At 36.7% G+C, this 23,020-nt stretch overlaps 1 protein-coding gene across 1 annotated transcript in view; it reads left to right on the top strand.

Moving 5' to 3' along the window:
* Window positions 1-17,939, top strand: part of LOC140165817 (inactive hydroxysteroid dehydrogenase-like protein 1) — a 46,347-nt gene extending 28,408 nt beyond the window's left edge. The window contains exons 5-7 of the mRNA XM_072189139.1: window positions 9,882-9,998; window positions 10,615-10,842; window positions 15,946-17,939. Coding sequence (XP_072045240.1) covers window positions 9,882-9,998; window positions 10,615-10,842; window positions 15,946-16,119 — 519 coding nt within the window. The 3' untranslated portion in view covers window positions 16,120-17,939. The remainder of the gene's footprint in view (window positions 1-9,881; window positions 9,999-10,614; window positions 10,843-15,945) is intronic.
* The last annotated feature ends 5,081 nt before the right edge of the window (window positions 17,940-23,020 follow it).

Below are 23,020 nucleotides of genomic sequence, written 5' to 3'. Positions count from 1 at the left end.
TCACTGAATATACCTTTTAAGGACATTGGATGTCTGACTATTGTCCCATGGGATGCTAGTCATAAACAATTATCCATGTCACATGACAAGACATATAGGCCTACCGTATTTCGTCAAATAAACACCCCCGGGGGGCGTTACATTTTCCCAAAGGGGCACATTTATTCAAGGTCAATTTTAGAATGATAATTCCTGTTGAAATCATTAAAACTCATGCTAAAATGACGAACTATGAACTAGAAACACTGACTTCTGGTTCACTTCCGAGTTTCCAATCCAGATTTTCGCCAATTATTGACGCTATTATCGACCATGTGGACAACTTGGTAAGCTTACTACACCAGAGATGCCAATCTTCCGATTTTAATCGGAATTCCGATTTTTTTTTTATTTTTCCACAAAAAAAATCTGATTTTCTAAATAAACTTTTGCTTCTATTGAACAGTCAGGAACACATTGAATTAGTATACATTGCTAGCTGTTCAGTAGAAGTAAAAGTAATTAAAATGTACAACTTTATCCAACTTTGTAAACATAAATTGGCATTTTTTTAAGTACCAGTATTTCTATGGTTTCCAACATTAAATAACAAGTAATTTAGGGCATATAACTTGCTTTTTTGGCCAAAAATATTTTTTGAAAATTTAACAAAAAAATAGGGGGTGGGTCAAAAATGAATCATCGTTTTTATATTGCGCATTATATATATCCATTTCAGCCATGTTATCAGGCCAAAAAAATTCTTTGGAGAATGTCTCTCATGTACAACTTTTTTGGGATGAAGGAAGCATTTTTTCAAAAAAGTCTTAAAACAGGTTTTTATGTTAAAAATGGCCTTTTGGGGTACTAATTCTGCTAAAAATTGCCTGGGCTTAGGTACCTAATTTGCATATTTTATGGTATAATTTTGAGAAAACAAGCCTAGATAGCAGTATTGAAGACTATCTATTATACATGTAATATTCTTCAAGGCTTGTTTTCTCAAAATAACCTTATTTTGTAATCCATTTGAATGTAATTTTACCCTCAGAAATGGTGTCTCCTGCAGTGTAAAATGTGTAGAAACCCTCTGGCTTCGGGGGGCTTCGAAACATAGCCCAATCCTAATCATTCAGTTGGTCCTAACTGGAGATAAAAGAAAAATGTCACTATTTTACTGATTTCTTGAAAATAGAGCCAAAACATGTTTTTTGGCATGTTTTCTGACAATCGAGTCATAAAAATCACAGACAAGTCGAAGCATTCAAATCTTGAGTATATGCCAAAATTTTGCTCTAATTTTCACTTTTTTGTGTTACTTTAATTAAATGGTTGGTTATAAAAATGAAACATATCTTTTCCCAAAAATTAGAATGAATAAACTGAAATTAGTCTTAGTACAAGATTTTGGGCTTGATTGTCACAGCATACAAAAAACACATGTTTTTGGCCCATATTTCCAAAAATTGGCTGAATATTAAAAATTGACTTTTATTGCTAGTTAGGACTAACTGAAGGATTAGGATTTAGTTATGTTTCATTTTGCAAAAGAGGATAATATTTTTTTTTATTCAAAAACATTAGTTCTGTATTTTCTGGAATAGGAAGTAGGCCCTGTACAAACAACATGAAGAATATCAAGAAAGCCTTCACAGCACTATACAATTTTTCATCAGAACATAAAGTTGCCTGCTTTGTGCTTTCAGTGAAGAAATCAAGTTGTACAACAAGTGCAGTTCGGGGGCACTTGTAATTCACGGACAAGATCTGAATTCAAAGACGGGTCAGTGATTTCACATGGGGGTCTGTGATATCACATACGTCAAGCTTTGTTGATAGCTGGGCACTTTCGATGCAGCACATCGGAACAAAGCTGAGTGTATTAGAATAAGCTTTCCTATGTTTAGCAAATATCTACCTGTGCAAAAATTATATCTATCTGTGCAAATTCTATGTGCAAACACTTAGATTGCAATGGCCAAAATCAAATGTTTTGAAGTAAAAAAATCCCAAGAGTTCCCGAGCCTGCGCTCTAATTCATGAATTGGATAGTAAAATTAGCGGGCACTCATAACTTGGGCTACAATGTAGCTACAACCTTGATAAGGCCTACTCACAAAATTATTCCCACTGCGCTGGCACATTCACCAAAATTACTAATTACTATTACTAATATCGTTTGCGACTGGGTTTTGAAACTAGGGAGTATGTGATTTATGAGACGTCTCTGAAATATGATGCTGTTATGTGACATGACGCTTCAAGATCAAGAGTATTTGATATCAGAGACGTCTGTGAATTATGAGTGCCCACGAACTGAAATGTACTTTGTTATATCGACTCATTAAATGCTTCATTGCATGATACATGTAGCAATGCAAATACACTGTATAAAAATTCCCTTTAAAAGGGAAGGCCAGCCTCAATGCAGAAGAGGTCTTGTAAATAGTTTGGGTCACCGTGAAAGGCATTTTTAGGATCACGCTTACATCCATGTTACATGGCAGTCCACCAAACCATCAATGTTGAGAACATGCACACTGAAACAGTAACATTTTTGAGTCATTTTTATCCATAAAACGATACAGGATAGGAGATAATTACTTTGACTTCAATGTGGTCCATATAATGAAGATTTTGATTCTACAACATTATTAGGATTAGATCTGTTATCAACATATCAATTATGCACTCACATGCAACCAAACATCATGCTATGCTCAGTAGTCCACAGATATGACCTCGTTGGTGATATTATATACCCGCTAATTACCTTGTTGACCATGTCATTTTTTTATATGCTGATTGCTGAACAAGTTTATGTTTATATGTGTAGGCCTAGCCTATGATAACTTTTTAAGTCATAATTAATTCAAACATAACTTGGGCAATACTCAATCGTTTTCGTTCGTTGAAATGGCAAAACATACTTTCTTTTCCTCATAAATCGAATTAGCAGACATCAAAAACATTTCCACCACAAGAAGTAAAAAAAATAATTCATACCGATAGAAGAAGGCTATAATCTTAGCTAATCTTTAGTGTACACAAATCCCATCTATGAATTAGATACCAGCCCTATGGGCTGGCGAAAAAAAATTAAGTTGAGAATCTTTTAAATATAGTGACACCTCTAACCAAGAAAGCATAGCACATGTCTTTGAAATATGGTTGCATTATTACACTCATGAATTTTGAACTCTAAACCTATGTATTTTATAACCCAAAAATCTCATTTGTAACCTATTACCTTAAAGTGATCCCAGCAAAAGCAGGCTAGCGGTACTCTGTACAAATTTCCTATACCGATTCCAAGGACAAGACTTGGGTCACAGTCGAATTCCCTGCTTTGTACGCATCGACTCTTTATAGAGTTTGTACATGCGTTTTTGCATTCTTATTAACATTTGTAAAAAGCCAGCTGTGTACTTTCGTTGCGGTGCAGCTAAGTACAAAAATTGCAATTCAATTAAATGGATTGAAATTTTAAAATGAATTTTATTTTCTGATTAGCATTTTACAGAGATTGTAATTTTATGAAATTGCAGGCAGTGGGCACATTTTTTTATTTTATACTAGGCATAAAGTGAACCAGATGTGTACTTTCATCAAGCTGGATATAGCTAAGTAAAAATAATTACAGATCAATTAAAGGAATTTGCATTAAAAACCTACCCTTACTAAAAAAAAGGGAAAACTTTTCTGATTTACATTTTTATAGAGATTGTACCGGTAATTTTATGAAATTGTAGGCACCTGTGTGCATTTTGTATTCGTTAACTTGTCATTAGTGAACCAGGTGTGTACTGTCATGGAATTCTGGCTGTAGGTTAAAAAAATTGACAACAAGAATCGAGTCATAAGTATGCACTTTCAAAGTGTATAATTGTAGCAATTTAGTTTTTATGGCAGAAAAAGTAATATGAGAATGTTGTTCTAATAAGCCATTTGGTTAATATATTTATTATTGGAAATAATCTTAATCATGTGACCAATCCCGGGGGTCACTCCCATTATGGCCTGTACACCATCCGCGATAATGAAAACGCGTAAAAGGGTCGTTTTTAGTGGGTAGGCACGATACTGCCATGTAACGCGTTTAGGGTGTCAAAAACATGAAAAATTGGAAAAAGGGTAGCAAAATTGCAATTGCTAAATACGCGGAAATGAAATTTAGGGTATGAAATTTGATGTTAGGAATGAAATCCCTGTTTAGGGTGTCGTTTTAGCCAAGGGTTAAATCCTTGTTTAGGTGCTTTTCAAAAGTTGATTATCGCGGATGGTGTACAGGCCACAATGGGAGTGACCCCCGGACCAATCATGGAACATATGTTTAGAAACAACAATAAGTTGATGATGACATTACACGAACATTTAGTAAAATTGTAAATGATAATAATTATGATCATTTTAAAGCTAAAATTTTAGAATATAAACTGTGGTGTACCCTAAGGGTAAATTCTTGGATCCCTTTTATTTATATTACCATACTGACGCGAGTACCCGGCGCGAGTATAGTCCAACCTTCGAATAAAGTCCCACCCCCAAAATTTTTTTTAAGTTATTTTTTTCGGCTTTGGAGTGTCCCTGGACCTAGACCTATTATGCTAGGATCATTCATGGTTGATTTAAAAAAAATTTAAAACAAGAAATGTCTTTAAAAAGACGGCGCAGAGTGATTGAAGAAAAATGTTGGATTTCACATTCACTGGGAAGACATCAGGCTTAAAAATGAGCTAACGACACTGTAAAAAAGAGAATGCAAGCAGATAAAGTTTGTATTGTTTGTTTCTTTTATTTTGTCTTACAAAAGAGAGCACAAATTTATATGCTGAGTACTTAGTTCATTTCTTGGTATACATGTTTTGATGACATTTACTTAAAATGAAAAACACATTTATGCATTTGAGCCTTTAATAAGGAATGATTACAAACATAATACTGTGGTATGTGGTAATACATGTAGGGCCTACATTTATATTATAATAGCAATTCCTCACTGATAGCATGGATAGTGTCCAAGTCTGATGACGAGTCTTCAGGTTCATATTGTGGTTTGGATACCATTGACTGACATCGGGTACGCCCATTGCTTTCAATTTTGCAATGAATAGTTATATCATTTTATTAACCAATTACAGGTAGGCCTATTGCTGGAACTTGAGCATTAAGAACAGAGATTAGACTGACCCAAACCCAAAGTCAGGGTGTACTAGAAGATATACAGTGTGTAAAATGAACTTTTTAATGAACATGTGGTATAGTTTTCTTTTCAGGAATATTTTCTCAATCTGAGGACCACAAAATCAAACAGAGCTTGAATTGAAAAAGCCAACCAGAATTATATACTTTATTTTGGGTGCGATGTTTGCTTCTATGTATACAGGGTGATCATAATTTACTTCATTATCAGACCTAATTATTTATTCAAACGATTTAATTAGTGATAATTAGCTGCTTAAACTGCTTTCAGTCATAAATGATCATTCCAAACCAGAAAGAATACAATATCTCTTTGTTTGTCACTTTAGACTTCACTTGCAATTCTGACAATTGACTGTTTTACATAGACGCCTATGAGGCAAGACATGGACAAGCCTGTAAACGCGTGCTCAATCGTCTGAAATGAGATTACACAAAGTAGGCTACATAATTATTTAGTTGCTACAATTATTGATATCAAATTGGTACTATATATAATCGGGGATTTTAGTTTTCAAGTCAACATAAAAGGGAACAAAAGTATATCATCAAACTGATATGAACTTTTTCCCATAGACTTTCTATGGTACCGTGTCCGCCAATCCGCCACCCTGCAAGTTCGTAGCGTAATCATACAATTAATCAGCATCAATGGGAAATCCCGGTTTTGGTGTCAAGTCAAATTAAAATCTGGGGCACTCAACTTTGGAAGTGACGGTATGTGCCTGTCAATTATGAGGCCCCATCTTTTGAAGTCTATACCCGATGACCCCCTTTTTTTAAAGTCATACCCGATGACCCCCCTTTTTTTTTGGTTGCAGCTACCCATGACCCTGTTTTTCTAGAATAGGATTATCAAATGCCACAAAATAGGCCTGATGTCGAAATTGTCAAATTCTCTTATTTCAACAAATTTTGTGGAAATCGTGGAAAATTTGGAACAAGAAAATAGAATTTTGCTCCCATTTTTTCACAATTTTCTACCCGATGACCCCTTATTTTCAAATATAGGCCTACTCAATGATCCCCTTTTTCAAAATCTTATACCCAATGACCCCCTTTTTTAAAACTATTGTTTTTTACCCGATAGGCCTGTACTTCGCGACGCCGGTAGGCACATACCCTATGGCGTCACTTCTAATGTTGAGTGCCCAATAACCGGGCTAATATGAAGGGTGTAAGTATTCATTTTGAAAATATCATTATCATTTCATTTGTTCAAGAAAAATGTCACGCCGCCGTCAGTCTTTTGGGAGTCTCAACTTATAACACATGGTCCTTTCCCGGGGGTCACCATTAGGCCTATCAATTTCATATCCAGATCGAATATTTAGTAATAAATAAAGCAACTTGAAACAAAATGATGGAGAAATTATCACTTTCGTAAAAACAAAATAGTATTGTCCACAACACAGATGTCCAAACAAACTGTAGGCCGAAACAACGGCCGAAAATTGCATAAGATGTCGTGAACATGTACATGTACCGCAATACTTTTAGTATCAAAAACTGCATTCGGTACATGATTTTACAGGTTCACTTTACCATGCTTACAGCACTATTACGTGTGTCAAATGCGGGGAAATCCGTCAAGGTGTCCCGAAGAATAACCATTTACAGTTGAGTCACCGACCATCTCGTTTGCGTATCAATATTAAGCTTATATTAAAGCACCTCTAATTGACGTCCATGCACTGTTACTGTGCGAAAAACCTTTGTTTTAATATTCATTACTTCAGACAGCACGCTGTGATTGGATGTATGTAAATTAAGTGATGTATCCGAGTTGATGCTTTGTTGATTACATACATGCACTATCATGTTCCCGCGCTGTTACTGTGCTAAACAACCTTTCTTTATTCATTACTTTTGACAGAACAGCTTACTGCACATGTGATCACACGTGGATCAGTTTTTGAAAGCTAACTCCCCATGTATACTCCATATTCCTCCGCCGGCAAAAACATAGCCCCATGATAAAAATAACTCATCAGTTATGATTATTTTCTTCAAATGTGGTTGTTGGGTTCAGTATACCACAATTATAAATACAACAATAAAACAATTCCCACAAGATAATTACTTGATACCGGTATGTATAATTTCTCAATCTAAACCTGAGGTATTATGGTCTCAGATCCAAACCAAATTCAGTACCACTGACGTCATCTCTGTCTACCTACCAAGTTATCAAATTTTTTCTATGGCATGTGCAAGGTATCTACCGGGGCAATACGCTAGGATAAATTATTACTTGTGCTGTGATAGTTGCCATCTGCGACGTGATTGGAAATTATGCACATTTACAGAAACATAGGCTAAAGTATAAACTGTTAAAATACATCACACATTTTGCTAGTATAAAGGCATCTACCATTTTACTAAAAATGTACTATCTCCATGGACGCTACGCCAACTCAACGAACTCATGCATATGCAAACGAGCCCAATCCCTATACTTAATTGGCAGGACGCATGCTCAGCTAATGCTTGTAGCAAATATTCCTCATGCAATGAGCCCAGGTTGAGTGTGTTGTTGAAAATCATTGCATTAAAAGACACTTCTTTCAATGAAATCGCATATAAAATCAATGGATACACAACCAAAATTCTACAAAAGTCAATCTTTATATTAATAAAGCTACCGATGTGTACGAAAAACTTCAATGGTACAAAATGCCTTTCACATACGAAAATTTCAGTATAGTAACACTCTAGCCAATTCAGAATTAATGCAGCACTGCTGCAAAAAACACAAATATTGTAGGCCTATGTGTTTTGAATAAAGTTGTACTCATGTCATAATCTATTAATGATTTCAAAATGCATTGAATTTGTATATAATATAAACGATAATAAATACATGAAGGATGTTCCAATATTCTCTCTGCTGATTACACAACAATTTTAGTGATTTCTAAAACAAAATCAGAAACTGGAGGGGAACCTCGGGGGGCACTTGTATTTCAAGGTGGACACCATACTGGGTACAAAACAAGTAAAAGGGTTGTTTTTCAGCATTGGGCAAATCCAGCGCTGTACCTGTTTAGGGTGTCAAAAACGCCAAAAATCAGGAAAAGGGTATACTTTTCCAAGCAAAATACTTGCTTAGGGTACCAAAGTTTAATGGCAAAATAAAAAAGGGTGAAATAGGCTATGTTTGGCTTCTATCAGAACACATCGTAGGGTAAAACATTAAGTAACATCAAACTACTTATATTAAACAAGAACCTGAGCATGCATTATTACTCTATAGTGTTAAAAATGGCAAAATACTTGTTTAGGGTATGTTTTGCACGCGCTGAATAATCAGGGTTAGAATTTCGGCGAGAATCTGTGAATAGATTCTCGCAAAGATTCTCGTAAACAGATTTGCGTGAATCAAAGTTGATTCTCGCAAACTTTTGTAGTTTACACAGATTTACACACATTTGCAAGAATCAAATGATTCTCGCAAATTAATTCTGCAAGAATCAAGATTGATTCTCGCCCAGTGAAACGAAATTCTGACCCTGATAATACTTGTTTAGGGTGCGTTTCGAGAGTCCATACCTGAGCATGGTGTCCATCACGTAATGTAAGTGCCCCCTCCCCCCTCAGGGGAACCCCACTCCCCCCTCTTGATGTCTTCACTTTCGGTAAGAGTGTTACCATTTTCATCATTTATAACATCATGGGGGTCTACTTCTTTGTAATTTCTTTGGCAATACCAAAAGGTACTAGTATTTTGAGTCACCCTTACACCTGTCCATTTTGATGTAGTTATATCAGGCGATATGAAATGCCACACTGATATATATTTGTTGAGCAGGCAGATCTTCTGATTCTGCTGCTTCTGCTTCCATTTCTTTCATCAAACCCTCTTTTAAAATGCTACTAGTTCCAGACACTTGCGCTGATCTCGACCAAACTTAGCCACAAAAAAGAAGCACTGACCCAAGCTCCTTCTATAGTATAGATATCTTTGATTCATCGACACTAGCTTTGAAGTTCAGCATGTTCCGTGTTAGCTTAGCGTTACTTGGTTTGTGTACATTCTGTTACATGCGCGATCAACATGTCGCATATATGTACACGCAAGAAACCAGGCTAAGCCAACACAGCAAACGCTGAACTTCAACGCTAGTGCCGGTGACTTGAGGTAGATATATAGACTATAATTTATTAAAGTGTCATCAGTCAGATTTTATTTTGTGACTGTCAGAAAATCAGAAACAGCTATACTCCAATATAGTCACTTTAAAATCACCCGACTATTAATAGTACTAGATCATTTGAATCCAGTCAGCATGTAATTTTATTTTGGATTAATCAGTCAATTGATTGATTAATTAATGGATCAATTGATCTATCACTTGATTGATTACTTAATTGATTGGTTGATTTATTTTATTGATTGATTGTGGTTGGTTGGTTGATTGATTGTTGATTAATTAATTGATTGATTTTTTATGTGGAGCATATCTAGGCATTAACAGCTGAAATCTAGGAGCTGACGCTGACTGAAACTTCGCCAGGCACAGGTGACCTGGTGAACGAAGGGGTCGACGTGAGATAGCAGGTCCGGGCAATTTTACAGGACATTCAAGTGTAGCCAACAATCGGGCTTATTATCATGGGACCTCTTACACCAAAGGCAAAGACGCTTCAGTGTGCCACACTGCTCCCTAATTGATTGATTGATTGATTATTTTTTTCAGATGACAAAGATAGTGCTACCTCAGATGGTTGATAGAAGGTGTGGTGCTGTTATCAATATTTCTGCCGGTGCCGCAATACATCCTAATCCACAGTTGGCTGTGTATACTGCTAGTAAGGTAAGCAGTGTGTTAGCTACCCACCCGCCCACCTGTCATTTTGGACAGGCAGTTTGCTCCAGGGACAGGCAGAATAACACCTGTGGCAAATGTTAAATTTTAAATATAATGTTTGAATAAGTTCTATGAACTTGAAACAAGACCAGACTTATAAATCAAGGCTATAACAACAACTATTTGAACTGACTGAACCCCAGAAGGTGCGGAAGTCTGGTTTATGTTTTAAGGGTTACATTTTGGATGGGCATTTTGATGAAATTGATAGGTACTTGTTAAATCCTAGCGAAGACCATGTAACACTTACAATGAAGCAAATAAGGAAGATTGTAAACAGCACCGCTTATTATAAAAATATTAAATGATGTCATTGTCAATCATCAATGTTTGAAATCCAAGCACTGGGCAAATCAATCGATCTCCTGATTGGCAAACATTGACTTGCCAGTGCAAACCAAATGGCAAATACCCTCGCAGTGTTGCCTTTTCTGGTACATGTTAGCCCAGCTTTACATAATATATTTTACCCCAGCGAATTCTGATCAATATTACCAAAGTTACAGAAATTTTTTCATAGCTCTTTTAAACATTTTACCCTACAATAATTGTATTTCCACAGACCTACATGGATTACTTTTCAAGATCTATAGAGTATGAATACAAAGATAAAGGCATTGTAGTTCAGAGTCTACTTCCATCTTATGTAGCTACCAAGATGACAGACTTTGGACATAAGACACCCAAGACCAGCTTCTTGATTCCATCAGCAAGCGTGTATGCTAGGCATGCTTTAGCTACACTAGGAATGTCTAATAGAACAACTGGCTATTGGCCACATACTCTACAGGTAAAGATTTAGAGAATAAAGGTATTGTTTTTAGCTGCTGGAGTGCATCTATCGTATCATATAACACGGGCGACATCATTGTTTTACGCCAAAAATAATGATGTTGCGTGTTATATGAGACGATAGATGCACGACAGCGGCTAAAAACAATACCTTTATTCTCATTCTTAAAAGGGCATTTCGTGATCCACAGCCTCATCCCCACACTTGTCTAAAAAAAAGTTGAGATTTTTATATCACTGGAAACCTCTGGCTACATAATGTTTATTTACAAAATATTTCTTGCAGATTAATTCTTTTAGCAAATATATCGTGAAATTTGAATTTCGTTCTGGTGCACCAGAACGAAATTACAACGCATTGTCTATGGAGCAGTGTAATACACATAATAATGCATAACTCATGAACATAAAATCGGAATCAACTGAAATTTTGGGAATAGGTTTTTTCGTGGATATCTAATGAAAAATGACATAAATAGACAGTGTTGGAGGACTCGGACTGGACTCGAGTCGGACTCGAGTCCTTTTTCAAGGACTCGGACTCGGACTTGGACTCGGAAGCTAAGGACTCGGACTCGGACTCGGACCCCAAGGACTCGGGGACTCGGCTTCGAGTCCTCCTCGAGTCCGGTAAAATAGGGTCTTTTTAGGTCTTTTATTTTTGTTCATTGTAAACTTCTTCTTATGCTTAATCAATGATCACATCACATGATTAATTTAAGTAATTTTGCATGCACATAAATTCAGTTTGTAAATAAAAGTACAACCAAAAAGCAAGATTGCTTTCAGTTATATCTTTAATTGGTTAAATGGATTTTACTCATATTCGTTTATTTTGACATGACTGCTTTATTAAACGCAAGTCTAGAATGTACATGAATAATAATAATACTCTGGGGCACTTAAAGGGGCATTTAAATGTGATCCACAGCCTCATCCCCCACTTTTCTCAAAAAAGTTGAGATTTTATATCACTGGAAACCTCTGGCTACATAATGTTTATGTACAAAATATTTCTTGCAGATTAATTAGTTTAGCAAAGATATCGTGAAATTTGAATTTCGTTCTGGTGCAATTACAACGCATTGTGTCTATGGAGCAGTGTAATACACATAATCATGCATAACTTCATGAACATAAAATCGGAATCAACTGAAATTTTGGGAATAGGTTTTTTTTCGTGGATATCTAATGAAAAATGACATAAATAGAGGATGCTAGGATCACGAAATACTCCTTTAAGTTAAATTTTGGGAACTATAAGAACTGATTTGGAGGCAAAATAGGGTCTTGATGAACTGAAATTTAGGCCAAAATTATAGGTTTTGGAGGTAACAAATTCAAAATGTTTCCAAATTTGAGCTAAAGAGCTACAATTTTCAGAGTGTTAGGCTCAACGAACTGGAGCATATGATGCAAATGTGTTAAGGAACTGCCGGAGAGCCTGAAAAAAGGACCATTGACCGCCGCACATATACCCATACCACCTTTACATGTGAGTGACCCCCCCCCCGGAATAATACTGCATAGGCCTACAGCCAGATCCAACACCTCTTCGTTTGGCACTTGGGGTTTGGTAGTGACGTCATATTTTGATAGTAATATTGCATCTTTTGCCTCCCTAAAACACAAGCCTAATAGGCCTAAGTTACTGTGAGTCTGTGATTATACTCTGTTTGGTATGCTACCTAAAATTTGGAGTAAAACTTTTTTGACCGATCGAAAGGGAGGGTGGAAGCAATTTTTGGCAAGCTGAGAGGGGGAACAAGCAATTTTTGGCACATATGGTGCAAATAAAACAGTACGTTCACTTACATGATGCAGATTTCCTGCTCACAAGGCCAGCATCATCTTAAACCATTTAGGGCCCTAAAGTTTGTAAATTGCGATCCCAAAAAATGGCATGCAAAGGGAGTGCAAAGATTTTTTTGCAGGACGGAGGGGGGGGGGGCAAGCGATTTTTGGCAGGCCGGGCTCCGCATAATTATTGCACAGCCCCAGAAGAATAGTAGGCATGCTAGGTGGGACTAGCAAATTATGCATTTACAAGAAATTAATATAGAACTAAAATTCTGGTTAATAGGCCTACGTTGATAAAGTATTGGTGGAAACCCCGGGGCTTGAATTTGATACATAAGGACTCGGACTCGGACTCGAACATTGAGGACTCGGACTCGGACATCAAAAAATGGCAAGGACTCGGACTTGGACTCGGACACCAAGGACTCGGACTTGGACTCGGACACCAAGGACTCGGACTCGGACTCGGATGACGAGGACTCGACTACAACACTGTAAATAGAGGATGCTAGGATCACGAAATACTCCTTTAAACACTTCAATTCAAATAAATATATTATTATTAATCATCATAAGTATACCAAATTTTTAATCAAGTTAAATCCTACATTTTAAAAGAAATTACCTAGGGCTTAGAATCGATCAGTCCCGTTGTTGCTATGCACCTACGATTGGTTCAAATAGCGCGTACGAGTATCGCGTCGACACATACGCGATAAGGTGTGTGATATCGTGTCATATCACACTGGTAACATGGGGTAAGAACCAATCAAATTGCAAGGACATTCTCAAGTGTTTAAGAATTGTTTTTGTATACATTAGTTTATGGCCAATTCCATGCCAAAAGTGCCTTTTGGAAATTTTAAACAAAATTTTGGAACATTATTGCTCAAAACAGGACCATTTATTTCAAACTAGCTAATCATGCCTCCATAGATTGATGTCAGACCTACTGCAAGAAAATCAAGAAAAAAAATCTGAGGAAGTACCTTGACAGTTTTTTCATTATGAAAAAATTACAGACGTTACATTTGACATAAAATGTAACATCCGTAACACTAAATCAACAGTGTAGGACGATACAGGAGTATTAATTTCAAACTTACTTTTCATGTTTACATAGAATGGAGTCAGGGCTTACTCAATATAGTTAACAGAAAAAATAAAACACAGAACTGAGTGGAGATAAAAGGATATGTACCATCTGTCAAAAGGCAGGCACTTTCACAGTAACGTCCGTAACGCTTGCTTTCTAATTTCTGTAGCTAATTAACTAAGAAAGCCAAAACAAAATTGCTTCATTATATTGAACATTAGAGTGTGTACCAGTAGCATACTAAGAAATAAAGTGTTATCCTAACAGCAAACATGTGCGCTATTCACTTAAATGTTGCAAGTTGCATGTATCTGTAACGTCCGTAACAGTGGAATTAGCCATATGTCTATCTGTTTGTTTCTTGTGTTTCTTTTTGTTAGTCTTATCTAACAACTGGGAGGGCGAGTTAGCGCAGCGGTAGTTCCCTCGCTTTGCACCACTGAGGTCCCGGGTTCAAGCCCGGCGCGCCCAAGGACTCATGTGCACTTGGTTTATCCCGATTCCATGCTCGCTCTCGCAGGTTTTCTCCGGGATCTCCGGTTTCCTCCTGCTTTCAAAAAATCGGTGATTAGTTGTTTGGTTATCAAAAACTTCCTTCACCCAATGGAATTTGGGGAGCTGCACAGATAATTGGTGGATGTTACAATCAAAGTGCGGATAGGTCTGCGCCTGAGGTTCGGCTGCAACTGGCCTAGATGATGCGATCTGATTGTGATGATTCACCATGGCAGCGAAATTACAGCGCTTTGAATCCTTCAAGATCTACCTGGAAAAAGGCGCTATATAAATCCGAAATTTATTTATTATTTATTATTAATTTGATTCACCTCAAATTCTGTAATATTGTCATCAATGCTTTTCCGCAGTTGCACCACAACGTGGGGACAAACTGCCCTTGTACACTATTCAATACTGAGACCAGCAAAATATGCAACTACATGTACGTCTTTACTGAATTTGAGGTGAACCAAAAAGTATACTGACCCATTCCATGTCAACTCCAGGGATGTGCACCGCAGCCCCTCTTCAATTTTTTTTTCTTTTTCTGTGTGGTGGTAGATATTGATGAGAAAGTAAAATCCCGAAAATTTGAGCTTCATACTCCATTTCGCTTTCCCGTGGCATCAATTTGAAATTTAGGGGGTCAGCGTAAAAATGTGTCGCAACGCCGAAAGACGACGTTGGAGGTCCATAAATGTATAAAGGAACCCTTTACAACTTTGAAAAGTATGTATCCTGGGGTACTTATTTGTGTTGAATTCAAATCTGGTATCAGAAAACTTGTAACTCCTTTACTTTAAAAGATATAGGGCCCTCAAAATGCAACTTCGTCCATCCAGGACCAACTTTGGGGGGTCAGAACTCCAAAAGTAAAAATAATTTTATTGTCCATTTTTTTGCCAGTCAGAGCCCTTTGGTAGGACATTACTCTTATTCAATATTGAGCCTATTAGAATACTTTTAGCTGAGATATTACCCATGCAAAACCCCAATTGTACATTTTTTGTACATTTTGACCCCCCTGAAAACCAATGTCAGACATTTTGCCCCACCATCAACTTCAGGTATGTTTAAGATATGTCCTTGGACAACATTTCTTAGAGATATTGGCTTGGGGTCTTGATGTTGGGAATAGACATCAAAAGTAGTTTTAAAACTGATCAAAAACTGCATTAAAAGTAGTTATAAAACTGATCAAAAACTCTCACCTTTTATCTGACAGTCTACCAGCAGCATTACATTGCTGATGACAGAGAATGGTTTCTCTGAAATATTCTGTTCAAAAGTGTGTGTTGTTGTGCATTATTAAGCAAAAAGGAAGCAGAATTCCTGTAGGAAAGTAAGAAAGGAGTCCATGCCATTTAAGTAGGAGAATCAGGATTGGCCACCATCTTTATTTGGGGGTATTTGTGTTTTGCCCGGATTGCATTCGGAACTATATGCTGCTTGTGCACAACGCGCACAAACGAGGCATAATTTGAAACATTTTTATGGCGGGATGTACCAACTGCAGAGAAGGGGTGACACAAGCACATATTTACATTAGATGTGATGCACAGTTCATTTGTTTGTTCCCATATGCTGTTGGCGTGGACTCGCAAAAAAAGTGATGGGGAAAATGATCAAAGAATCGGGAGGGCAACCAAAAATGTTTTTACTGATGACCTGTAAAAATGAACTTCTTTACATATTTTTTATTCACAGTTTTGGGTCTCCAGCATGATTCCAGAATGGCTCTGGCTCTGGGGAGCAAGCGCACTGAATAGCGCCCTCAGGAGACAAGCTAAAGCCAGGAAGCGACACCACTCCAGGTCACGTATGGCTGCATCTGCCTCTACCTCAAGCGTAGAAGCTGCTGCTGAGACAAGTGCAATTTGAATGTGATTATAACAGAGTATAGAGTCTATTTTATTTACGTAAGAAAATACAATTATGGACAACTTAGAAAACTTCAGATGATTGCTGATCAGGTCAACATGTTTTTGAACGTTTTTTGCAAAGAAGCTTGTTACTGCTACATCTCATTACGTACAAAATTGTTTTCGGAAGTGAAACTTTTTTGTTTTGCAAATAAACTTTTTACTACTTCATCTCATTATGTAAAAAATTGTTTTCGGAAGTGAAACTTTTTTGTTTGTAGATATGAAGATAAATTGGGTAAGTCTGAAGGTGTCATATTGTCACTCAAGGTGGGGAAAATTATGTATATTGTTTCGCCATTCCCCAGCATTATATTGACAGCAAAAAAATTAAGGTACCGGTTATTTTCACTCATGTATATCATAAACAAAGACAGATATGTCATAATTAGAACCAGCAGCCAATCAGGGTTGCCAAAACATTTCACCCCGAATCGCGGGTCAAAAGTCGCCCAATTTTTCTCTTTACCATTGGTTTCTATGGGGCAGGAAACTATCGGAAGTCGCAGGAGCAAATAGTGACAAGTCGCCCAATTTTTTTTCTTAACCATTGGTTTCTATGGGACAGGAAATTGTCAAAAGTCGTGAGGAAAATCTTCAAAAGTCGCCCAATTGGGCTACCAAATCGCTGGTTTATAAACCATGCAGCCAATAGCTGCATCTTTTAGCTTGGAATTAAGACCTTTATTTAAGACACGATGATGATAAGATGAAAAATCAAAAGTTGCAGTTTGTTCCATTGGAATGTTGTATACTCTATTGATTAGGACACAAAGTGTTCTCAAATGTGCCTTCCTTTGATTAGAACATCAAAATGCAACCTCTGATTTAATTCCTTCCTTGGGTTTTAGGTCACTGTTTTTCAGATGAGGTCTTAAATCAGAGCTAAAGAGTGCTGGGGTGAACATAACTAGTACCTTAATTTTTTTGCAGTCTGTAGTGTGTTTGCAATCAAATTTGTTATGCTGATATACCGTAAAACCCCGTCTACAAGCATATAGAGTGCTTCTGATGAAAGCTACATTAATCCAGGCACCATTATGGAGTTTGAACAAATAAGTTACGGATCCAAGCATATGCAAACAAGTATTATTTTAAGACCAATCTATTGTATTTGTATATTTACGCTTGCTTCGAATTAATTTAGCTTTCATTAAAAACACTATATATGCTTGTAGACGGGGATTTACGGTATGTGAAATTAATTAGTTCAAGCTACAAGTTTGGAGACGTAGTCAAGTACAATATTTTTACTTTTAGTGAGACCAATAAATATTGACCGTAAAGCATCCAATTTTATCATTATTATGTTTTTGATCTAATATTTCCACACACTTGGATTTTCACACTCTTGGATTTATCAAAACATAATTATATAAAATTGGATGGTTTGAACACAATACTACAAATTTATTGGTTGAGCTATGAATTTTAAAATATTGGACGAGATGTAGTCGAGTCCAATATTTTATAACTCATATTTTATCATTATTATGTTTTCAGAATCTTGGATTTTTTTTCCAGAAATTTCCCCCGTTTTAGGCAATTTTTTAAGGGTCATTTTTTTTAATTAGGAGAAGAAAAAAAAATTTTTCTTCAGATTTTCGGTAATATTTTTGCATGTATACAACTCATGAACTGTAGGCCCACAAAAACCTGAAAAATGCACTTAACTTTCAATTTGTACCAATCAGGGCTGTAAAGTTCAATCAAAATTATAACACGTAAGCATTCGTAACAGTAAAATCAAACTCCAAGTCAAACACGTAACAGTAAAATCCAACTCTAACTCAAACACATAAAATTGTAAATGTGTGTAAAATCCAATTCCAAGTGAAAACTCGTAAAAGTTTAAATCAATTGTAGTTGATGGTAACATTACAATTACAATTACAACATGTGAACATTCCTGTTGTCTTGCTTGTATAACTTGCGTAGTACTATTACTTACTAGTACTAGACATGCTAGATATTTGTTGTGGTGCTCGATCTACAGGCATGACAGGTAGATCATAAAGTAGCTCTTCATTGCAATCTTCCATCAGTGCTTGCATTTATGATTTGTTAAGGAGCAATTCTGTTGCCTCAGGCTCAGTTTCAGACTGGAGATCTAGATGGAGGAGCACGCGAGCATATTGATGGCGGCAATAGAGATCCAGACAAGGCATCTAATATTTTTTACTTTTTTGCATCGTTTGGTCGACCAATATAAGTCTGGATGCTGCATTTGTTTGTGTGTCCCGACTCGTTGCAGATATCCCTTGCTGCGAAACCACATTCATCAAGCATAGTTATACAAGTGGCTCTTAAACTATGATTTGTGTGATGTCTCGAAAGACCCGCAGCTAATTTAAAAGCTTAGCCATGAAATTTCCTAGAGTTTTCTCACCTACTGGTGCATTTTTTTACCATGGCTTTCCACTACTTTCTGATCTAGACAAGATCGGTGCCTGTAATAATGTGTTATTGAGCTTGGATAGATACTTTTCAAACGATGCCACCGGACAACGTTCTGTTTTGGTTTCATACATTCTTCCACCATCAACACATCTCTTCATGTTGTTACCTCGTATATGAGCTCTGAAAATGGCTTTCCACTACTTTCTGATCTAGACCGGACTGGTGCCTGGAATAATATGCTGTTGTCTGCATGGAGCTTGGATAGATACTTTTCAAACGATGCCACCGGACAACGTTCTGTTTTGGTTTCATACATTCTTCCACCATTGATACGACTCTTCATGTTGTTACCTGGTATATGTGACATGATCTGGTCCATGGGGGCCAAAGGCAGCAACTTTAAAACCGAGATAAAGGTAAAGATATGGAGTAAAAAACAATAAAATACATAGGAAAATAGACATCAAAAAACTTCATAACTTTAGAACCAAGTATGCTAGACCTTTGGTGTTTTCAGTAAATGATAGCCTATTGTATGTATAATGGAATAATTACAGTAACTCAATTCTCAAAATGCCTCCTTTGGCATCTATGGACCAGATCATGTCACCTCACATATGATCTCTGAAAATGGATTTCCACTACTTTCTGATCTAGACCGGACTGGTGCCTGGAATAATGTGTTATTGTCTGCATGGAGCTTGGATAGATACTTTTCAAACGATGCGACCGGACAACGTTCTGTTTTGGTTTAGTACATTCTTTTACCATCGACGCGACTCTTCATGCTGTCAACTCTTTTTAGTCATCTCATCCTTGCACTGATAGACGTCTGCCATTGGAATCCGTAGGGATAGCAAATTGATCTTTTTCCAGCTTTTTCAGGTTCTTGTGTCCTCGGCGACATATGAAAAACATCAGTTCAAACCATACTTTATTTGGCAACACTTCTTGGCGTGTCTATATTGTTTGATCATTTGATCGACCAATATAAGTCTTGATGCTGCATTTGTTTGTGTGTTTGCATGTTGCAGATATCCCTTGCTGTGAAACCACTTTCATCAAAAATAGTGATACAAGTGGCTCTTAAACGATGCGACCAGACAACATTCTGTTTTGTTTTCATACATTCTTCCACCATCGACATGACTCTTCATGCTGTCAACTCTTTTAGTCATCTCATCCTTGCACAGATAGATGTAATGTCAGCTGTTGGAATTAGTAACAACAGCGAAGTGATCTTTATCCAGCTTTCTCAGGTTCTCACGTCCTTGGCGACAAATGAAAAACATCAAAATATCAAAGCTCTAACCATACTTTATTTTACAACACTTCTTGGTGTGTCTATATCAAAAACTCACGATTTATAAAGTGTTGTCATGTCATCTGCATTGATCAGTACATAGTGCATTGTGTCTCCTAGACCTTCCCTCTTCAACTTTGCTTGATTTGCCACAAATAACATGTTTGCTTGAGCAAAAACTGGTTCACTTATAATATTAACTGCTTCTCCTTTAATTTTGAGGTGTTGATTCAAGCCAGCTGTTATATTTATCAGGCTCCCTGTTTTGTATTCCTTTCCATCTGCTCTCCGAACTTCGACTCTTGCATTTCCCACTACTCGAATTCATAGCGATAGCAAAGTGATCTTTTTCCAGCTTTCTCAGTATATCATCGGCGAAATATAAAAAACATCAACTCAACCATACTTTATCTTGCAACCCATGCGGCGTGTCTATATCAAAAAGTCACGATTCATGATGTTTTGTCACATCATCTGCATCGATCAGTACGTAGTGTGTCGTGTCTCCTAGACCTTCCCTCTTCAACTTTGCTTGATTTGCTGCAAATGACATGTTTGCTTGAGTGAAAACTGGTTCTGATATAATATTAACTGCTTCTCCTTTAATTTTGAGGTGTCGATTCAAGCCAGCTCGTATATATTTATCAGGCTCCCTGGTTTGTATTCCTTTCCACCTGCTCTCTGAACTTTGACATAGAACTTTTTCACTGTGTCTGCCCGCTCTTGCTTTGCCCACTGCTCGAAATTTGTGTCCAAGTTTCTTGCCTGCAAATAATCACTGAAAATATTCACGACACCTGCAGTACTTCTTTGGGTGTTTTTGCTATCTTTTTGTTGAATTAAATTGTTTAGTTCTTGGCTATTTACTTCAGCAAAGCGATTGCAAGCTTCCTCCTCCGCCATCTTTTTTGCAGTCAATGATCTTTTTTTGCAGATGACCAGTTGATCGTAAGTCTTTGTAAATGTTGCCACAATAAATTAGTCTTGTTTACACAATTTATGGTCCTCATACAATCAGTTCCAAAAATATGTATATTGTACATTCATGCAAAATTTAAAATTTTTGGGGTATGAGCATATAAAAAAACAGCCCAGGTTTTGAATAATAACGTCCTATTGCAACCTGAGTGTGTGAAAAAAAATTGGCTCTTTTTCAACTCTGTACAAAATATAGGGACTAAGATTCTGAAAACATTTTAATGTTAGTATTTGGGATCAGAGGAGCAAGGCACAAAACTGAAACATCTTGCCACTAAACATTACTATTTTGTCAAATTTGCAAAAGATGGTTGCTGAAAAATGAAATTTCAAGCAGATTATGGTTTAACATTGATATTAGCAGCTAATCATGTACTGTGGGCCAGGCTATACTTCAACTTTTATGGACATTCTGCAGTCAAGCCAATAATTCTGAAGAGTTATTGGCTTGACTACTGCAAAATTACCAGCATCTTGCATTAGATGAATGAATGATAGAAGGTAATGTTTGCATGTTCAGATAGGGTTTTTAATTATCATCTCATGGCCTAAAATCATATTGTATACTTTAAATGGAGTATTTAAGTTGTTTTTTCCTAAGACATGGGTCTAACAGGTCCATGTCTTACTTTTAACTTGTCTTCTGTAAACTCCAAGAAAAATGCATCTAATTGGGCTATTCAATTTAAAATCCAAACCAACCCTGTGGATGATTTAGCTAAAATATTCCACAGAGGGAGTATAAATTTTGAATAGAGTACACAAATACTCATTCCAGTTGTGGAAGACATAGGTAGGTAAAGCCATAAAACAGGGGGAGTATGTGTTTGAAAATGATTAACCCTGACCAATTACATTTTAAAAACATACCCCCTTGTGGAAGATATTTCCAAAATCTTCAACAGGGGTAGTGTGGATTTTAAATGGAATAGCCTATTGGTACTGTCTGATAAACATTGATGACCTGTTCAGCTCTGTTCAGCATCACCACATTGAAGTATATTGCAATAAAGTGTTCTTTTCCTTCTGTATGTAAAAAGAGTTTGATAATATCATGGTTAAAATGCTGCATATTTACCACAAAACCTAATATGTGAAGTCCTGATCAAGCAAAAGTGAGGGCAGTGTTGTTGCCAAAGTTATTTTTCAGTGTACCATTTAAATCCATATGTTCTTTATTGTTATAAATATCCTATAACTGTAACTTGGCTTTTTTTTTTTTACTTCAAATTAAAGCCTTAATGTACGATCTTTTTCAGAATATACCTTTATTTTTTTCAAAACCGATTTTTTTTTGTTGGCATATTTGTAATACTTGCACATGTTCCAACTTCCTGTTTTGGTCCGACATATTATCATAATTTTTAGATTATGATAATATGTCGCAACGATCAGAATCGTAGTCTCCTCTGAAGTTAGTTTGGTTACGCCCTCCACGTGTGGAGTGAGCGTAACCAAACTGGCTGCGTAGGAAACTAACTCTGAAGCCGCACTCGCTGCCTAATCCAAATAGTGTGAGATATTTCGAGTGATAGAGGTGAAGCTTATGATGTTGTTTCTTTGCAAATTCCCAATGTTTTTCGCATCCAAATGTATTGGGAAATTTCATAATGATTGCATATTATCCTTTTGGAAGAAAAAAAGAAAAATCTAAATATTTAAAAAGATCGTACATTAAGGCTTTAAGCTGTGATGCAAAAAAAAAAAAAATTCACAACATTGCCTACATTTTGCTTGGTTGGGTGACATTAAGTGTTCAAAATAAGGCAGGGCCAAAAGCCTGTGATAATCACTAAGGGGCCACTGATATGTTACCCTGCGGCCCACCCGGTCTGTGACATTTTGTCACCAAGTGTCACAAAAAGTGGACCATTGTAACAATAAAATGTCAGGCCAGTCAAAATTGATTTATAAGACCTGAAGATTTCAAATTCAAAAGCCCAAGTAGTCGTTGGGCAGGAAAAACCTCCTATGTGTCGTTGGCCCTTGAACATGTTTAAAGCAAAACCTCCTATGTAACCTGTTGGTAGTTTTGTTTTAAACATGTTCAGGGCCATAAGCACATAGGAGGTTTTTCTGGCCCAACAACTAAGTGTCCATTAAAGTGGAAGAACCACTTTTGGTTCAAGTGACGGAGGGATTAGTCAAGGTTAAAATGTATCCATGTAAATTCTGTTCT

The sequence above is a fragment of the Amphiura filiformis genome, chromosome 12 (genome assembly GCF_039555335.1).
Source record: "Amphiura filiformis chromosome 12, Afil_fr2py, whole genome shotgun sequence".
Taxonomy (NCBI): domain Eukaryota; kingdom Metazoa; phylum Echinodermata; class Ophiuroidea; order Amphilepidida; family Amphiuridae; genus Amphiura; species Amphiura filiformis.
This window is presented reverse-complemented; position numbering and strand designations above follow the sequence as displayed.